The sequence below is a fragment of the Orycteropus afer genome, unplaced genomic scaffold (assembly GCF_000298275.1).
Source record: "Orycteropus afer afer isolate SDZICR_OR568_19922 unplaced genomic scaffold, OryAfe1.0 scaffold01103, whole genome shotgun sequence".
Taxonomy (NCBI): domain Eukaryota; kingdom Metazoa; phylum Chordata; class Mammalia; order Tubulidentata; family Orycteropodidae; genus Orycteropus; species Orycteropus afer.
Genome location: NW_006922690.1, coordinates 133,280 through 139,838, shown reverse-complemented (window position 1 = coordinate 139,838; position 6,559 = coordinate 133,280). Strand labels below are relative to the sequence as shown.

General features: G+C 38.7%; 1 protein-coding gene across 1 annotated transcript in view; it reads right to left on the bottom strand.

The window, feature by feature from the left end:
• The window catches only part of LOC103212791 (monocarboxylate transporter 8), a 21,782-nt gene that overhangs the window by 14,595 nt on the left and 628 nt on the right, over positions 1-6,559 (bottom strand). Inside the window, exon 2 of the mRNA XM_007958734.1 lies at positions 5,685-5,707. Coding sequence (XP_007956925.1) covers positions 5,685-5,707 — 23 coding nt within the window. The remainder of the gene's footprint in view (positions 1-5,684; positions 5,708-6,559) is intronic.

The window sequence follows — 6,559 nt, the reverse complement described above, 5'->3', positions numbered from 1 at the left end:
GCCTTCTGGTTAGCAGTCAAGTGCCTTAGCCACTATGTTACCAGAGCTCCCAGAAGAAAGCATAAGAGAAAATATTTTAGGCCTTTGTTAGGCAATGATTTCATAGATAATTTTAAAATGCATGATCCAAAAAATTTTTAAAATTGATTAATTAGACTTGGTCAAAATTAAAAACTATTCCTTAGCAGATGGTGAGTTTCTCTTAATACTGGTGGAATAATTTAGAAAAGGATAGTGGTGATAGAAGCACTACATGATGAATGTAATCAATGTCACTGAATTCTTGTTGTTATTAGGCGACATCAAGTTGGTTTGGACTCATAGCAACACTATGTACAACAGAAAAAAGTCTGCCCAGCCCTCCACCATCCTTCCCCGTCATTGCTGTTTGAAGTCATTGTTGCAGCCACTGTATCAATTCATCTTGTTGAGGGTCTTCCTCTTTTTTTGCTGACCCTCTACTTTACCAAGCATGATGTCTCCAGGGACTGGTCTCTCCTAATAACATGACCAGAATATGAGAGGTGAAGTCTTGCCATCCTTGGTTTTAAAAAGCTTTCCAGCTGTACTGCTTCCAGGACAGATTTGTTCATTCTTCTGGCAGTCCATGGTACCTTTGGTATTTTTCATCAACACCACAATTTAAATGCATCAATTCTTCTTCCATCTTCCTTATTCATTGTCCAGCTTTCATATGCATATGAGGCAATTGAAAATAGTATGGCTTGGGTCTGCAGCATATTTGTGTAGTGTAATACATGTCTGATTTCTTGACTGGTGCTTCCATGGGTGTTGATTGTGGATCCAAGTAAAATGAAATCCATGACAATGTCAATCTTTTCTCCACTTATTGTGATGTTGCTTACTGGTCCAGGTGAGAGCATTTTTTTTTTTTTTTTAATGTTGAGGTGTGTGGTGGTTAAGTTTGTGTATCAACTTGGCTAGGCTTGGTTGAGTGGCTGGGCAGCTGGATGTAGTATTTCCCATGATGAGACTGGTAATCAACTCCATGGTGGAATCTATTATGAGCAGCTGAGTAGCTGCCTTTGGATATGTGGTCTGCTTCCTGTATATAAGAAACAGCTTTGGGAATGGTCTCTAGCTTATGGCACACTTGAACCCTGCATGTAGCCATGCTACATGTTCAGCAGCCTGCCATGCTCTGCCGACCTTGGGACTTTCAATGGACTTGAATGAATGGCCTGCCATGTGGTTTGGTAACATCAGGATTGTGCTATTTTATTTGTCAACCTTGGGCTTATTAGCCTCAGCAGCTAGTAGCTGTCTGAGTGAAGAGATGCCTCTAGCTTCAATGGGCTGGGAGCAAGAGGCAGAGCTGAAGCCCAAGGTCAGGGGGCTTCCACACAGCCCCTAGAGCCTAGCACTTTGGACTTCTAGCCTCCTGAACTGTAAGAGAATAAACTCCTGTTTGTTCAAGCCATCCCATTTGTGGTATATTCTTGTCAGAGTGGAACTAGGTAACCAAAACAAGGTATAATCCATACTGAGGGCTGTAGTCTTTGGTCTTCTTCACTTTCAGCAAACAAGGATGTGTCAGCTGTGTATTGCAGGTTGTTAATGAGTCTTCCTTCAATCCTGATGCTGCCTTATTCTCCATATAGTACAGTTTCTTAGATTATTTGCTCAACATACAGATTGAGTCAGTATGGTGAAAGGCTACAGCCCTCATGTACACTATTTCTGATTTAAAATCACACAGCATAAGCTTGTTCTGTTCGAATGACTGTCTCTTGGTCTATGTAGCTTCCTCAAGAACACAATTACATGTTCTAGAATTCTCATTCTTCACGATGTTATCCAAAATTTGTTATGCACACAGTTGAATGCCTTTGCATACCCAATAAAACCCAGGTAAACATCTTTCGGGTATTCTCTGCTCTCAGTCAAGATCCGTCTGACACTAGCAATGATATACTTCATTCTGTGTCTTCTTCTTAATCCAGCTTGAATATCTGGCAGTTCATTGTTGATGTACTGCTGCAACCATGTTTGAATTATCTTCAGCAAATTTTTTTTTTTTTTTTTTGGTGATTTGGGTGAAGATTTACAGAGCAAATTCACTTTCCATACAGCAGTTCACATATACTTTGTCTCATGTCATTGACCACAGTTTACCACAATGCAACAGCTCCCCTCCCACTTCCTCCCCATAGTTACCTCTTCCCAGTGTCCATCCCTCCATACCCTCCTGCCCCCTGAGCTGTCTCTCTGTTCATAAGCAGCCTTCTTTCTCCCATGATTGTTCTCTCCTAGGAGTGTATCTCCCTGAGGTAAATGTTCAACTCATATGCCTGTATTTTGTTTGGCTGGAAACCACAGGTGTGGGTTCAATTCCGGACCTGAAGGGCAGCTAGAGGTCATAGTCTCAGTGGTTCCACCAGGCTCTATCGGACCAGCAAACCTGGTCCCCACCATTTTTTTTTTCTCCAAATGATTTTGAGTTTTGTTCCAAATTGTTCTCCCTCTCTATCAAGGATCTCTTACATAGATCCCCTTCCAAGTGGATGACAGTGGTAGCCGGGCACCATCTAGTTCTTCTGGCCTCATAATTGTATAAGCTGCAGATCGGATGGTATACCAGTCTCTAGGACTAATTCTTTCCATGACTTTTGGTTTTCTTCATTCTTCTTTGCTTTGGATGAGGAGAGACCCATAGTTGCATCTAGATGGCAGCTTGCTAGCTTTTAAGATCCCATTCAAAAAATCTTTACTTATGTGTGATATTAATGACATTGTTCTATAACTTCTGCATTCTTTTGGATCACCTTTCTTTGAGATGAGCTCAAATATGGATCTCTTCCAGCTGGTTGGCTAGGTAGTTCTCTTCCAAATTTCTTGGTATTGAGAAGTTTGCATTTCCTGTGTTGCATCCATTTGCTGAAACATCTCAATTGGCATCCAATCAATTTCTGCAGGCTTGTTTTTCACTAATGCTTTCAGTGCAACTTAGACTTCTTCTTTCAGTTCTTAATCATAAGCTATCTCCTGAAATGGTGGAACCTTGATCAATTCTTTTTAGTATAGTGACTCTGTGTATTCCTTCCATTTTCTTTTGATGCTTCCTGCATCAATCAATATTTTGCCCAGAGAGTTCTTCAATATTGCAATTTGAGGCTTGAATTTTTCTTCAGTTCTTTCAGGTTGAGAAATACCGAGCATTTTCTTCCCTTTTGGTTTTCTAACTCCAAACATTTGCACATTTCATTATTATACTTTGTCTTTTTGAGCTGCCATTTGAAATCTTCTATTTAGTTTTCTCACTTCATCATGTTAGCTTTTGCTACTCTCTGTTCAAGAGCAAGTTTCAGAGTCTCTTCTCACATTCCTTTTGGTCCTCTCTTCCTTTTCTATTATTTTTTAAATGACCTTTTGCTTTCTTCATGTGTGATGTCCTTCATGTTATCCCACAATTCATCTGGTGTTTGGGCATTAGTGCCCAATGCATCAAATCTATTCTTGAGATGGTCTCTAAATTCGGGTGGGATACACTTAAGGTTATACTTTGGCTCTTGTGTACTTCTTTTAATTTTCTTCAACTTCAACTTGAATTTGCACATGAGTAAATGATGATCTGTTCCACAGTTGGCCTCTGGCTTTGTTCTAAATGATAATATTGGGCTTCTCCATTGTGTCTTTCCACAGGTGTAGTCAATTTGATTCCTGTGTATTTCATCTGGTGAAGTCCACCTTTTATGTAGTTGAAAAGGGGGATTTTCCATGAGTAAGTCATTGGTCTTGCAAAATTCTATCATGCATCTCATGTGCCATTTTGGTCACCAAGGCCATATTTTACAACTACTGATCCTTCTTTGTTTCCAACTTTTACATTCCAATCACCTGTAATTATCAATGCATATTGTTTTATCAATTTCAGATCCCAGAAATTGGCAAAAATCTTCAAATCTTCAATTTCTTTATCTTTGGCATTAGTAGGAGCTCTGGTGGCATATTGTCTAAGGCATTTGACTGCTATCCAGAAGGGTGGTGGTTCAAACTCACCAGCCACTCCTCAGAAGAAAGGTTGGGCAATCTACTTCTGTAGTGATACCACCTTGCAAACCCAAGGAGGGTTGCTATGAGTTGGATCAGACTACATGCAGTGCATTGCGTTGTTGCACTGTTGCGTTTGACATTAGTGGTTGTTGCATAAATTTGATTAATAGTGATATTAACTGGTCTTTTTTGTAGCCACATGGATATTATCCTATTACTGACCACATTGTACTTCAGGACAGATTTTGAAATTTCTTTTTGATGATGAATGTGACACCATTCCTCTCAATTGGTCATTTTTGGCATAGTAGACCACATGATTGTTCAATTCAAAATGGCCAATATCAGTCCATTTCAGTTCACTATAGCCTAGGATATCTATTTGAACTGTACATTTAAAAACTGTTGATTTGGCAAAAATTGTTGAGGTGATGCTCAAAATAAATAAGAAAGTAAATAGACCAAATTTTTAAATGGGCAAAAGACTTGAAAAGACATCTCTCTCTCACATACATACCCACTATATGAATGGCAGTTAAGTACATGCAAAGATGCTCAACACCATTAATCACTCAAGAAATGCAAATTAAAACCACAAGAAGCTACCCCTACATACCCATTAAAAAAAAAAAAAAAACAAAAACTCACTGTCATGGAGTCAGATCCGACTCATAGCGACCCCTCCTTGGGTTTCCGAGGCAGTATCACTATGGAAGTAGATCTCCCTATCTTCCTTCTGAGGAGTGGCTGGTGGGTTTGAACTGCCAGCCTTCTGGTTAGCAGTCAAATGCCTTAGGCACTATGCTATCAGCGCTCCCACCCATTAAAAAGACACTAAAAAACCTCACAATATCTAGTACCGGTGAGGATGTGGAGAAATTGGAAGTCTCATACATTGCTGGTGGGAATATAAAATGGCACATCCATTTTAGAAAAGAGTTTGATGGATTCTTATAAAGTTAAATGTATACTTACCATATATCTCACTACTAGGAATTTACCCAAGATAAAACAAACACTTATATTTACACAAAACTCTGTGCACACATGTTTATAGCAGCTTTGCTTCATAATCTCCCAAAACTGACAACCACCCAAATGCACTTCAACTGGTGAATATATAAACAAATGGGATACATCAGTACAATAGAACAAAACTTAGCAATAAACAGGAATGAGCTATCAATAAGGAAACAACTTTGGATGATTCTCAAAGACATTATAGTAAGTGAAAGACACAAGGCTCAAATGATTCTATTTATATGAAATTCCAGAAAAGACAAAACCATGGAGACAGGAAAATAGATCAGTGGGTGCTTGTGGGGTGAGGGGAGAAATCTGATTACAGAGGGGCACAAGGGGACTTTTGGGGTGATGGAAATTTGTGTATTGTACCTGTGGCTATGGTCTACCTTTGTCAAAATTCACAGAAGTGAGCATATAAAAAGGGTGAATATTAACATGTAAATTATACCTCAATAAATCTGATGTTATAAAAATGTAGAGAAGATAAGAAAGCAGGAAGTGCCAATGAAAGATCTCATTTATGATGCATGTATTTTTATTCTGGCCAGATTTCATAGAATATAGCCCAGATGTACTGTCAAAGAGGAAAAAGTTGTTTAAATCTTGTAAATCATCTTACTGCCATTCAGTCATCTAGAACTCACCATTATTTGGCTCTTCTGGATATCTATAATACAATAAAAATGGGTGATTATGTTTGCAAGCTCTTTTGTACAGTCAAGGAAAGTTTAAATTATATTTGATATAAAACCAAAAACCAAACTCATTGCTGTCATTAGATCTGACTCATAGCTACCCTTCCTTGAGTTTCTGAGGTGGTATCACTATGGAAGTATACTGACAACCAATCTTCCTTTCGAGGAGAGGCTGGTGGGTTTCAAACCCTAGCCTTCTGGTTAGAGTCAAATGCCTTAGGCACCATGCCACCAGAGCTCCCATATTTGATATAGTTTTTAAAATTAATCTACAGCTTTTTTGTTTTTGTTTTTTACTTTTACATTTTGAAATAATTATAGATTCACAGGAAATTGCAGATAGTTCAAAGGGATCACATATAACCTTCACCATGTTTCTGGTTACATTTTACATAACTGTAGTACAACATCAAAACCAGAAAATTAACATTGGTACAATGAATGTGTATAGCTGTCATTTTAACACATGTATAGATTCGTATAATCACCACTGAAATAAAGATACAGAACTATTTCATCACCATAAACATCTTTGTGCCATCCCTTTATAGTCATGCTCAGTCCACTGCCCCACTTCTTCAACCATCCCTACTTCCTGGTAATCACTAATTTGTTTTCCATCTCTATAATTTTATTATTTCAAAAAAGTTCTATTAATGAAGTCATATATAGTTGTGAGCTCTGGTGGCTTGGGCCTAAGGCATTTGACTGCTAACCAGGAGACTGGCAGTTCAAACCCACCACCCACTCCTCAGAAGGAAGATTGGGCAATCTACTTCTGGAGAGATACCACCTCAGAAACCCAAAGAAGGGTCGCTATGAGT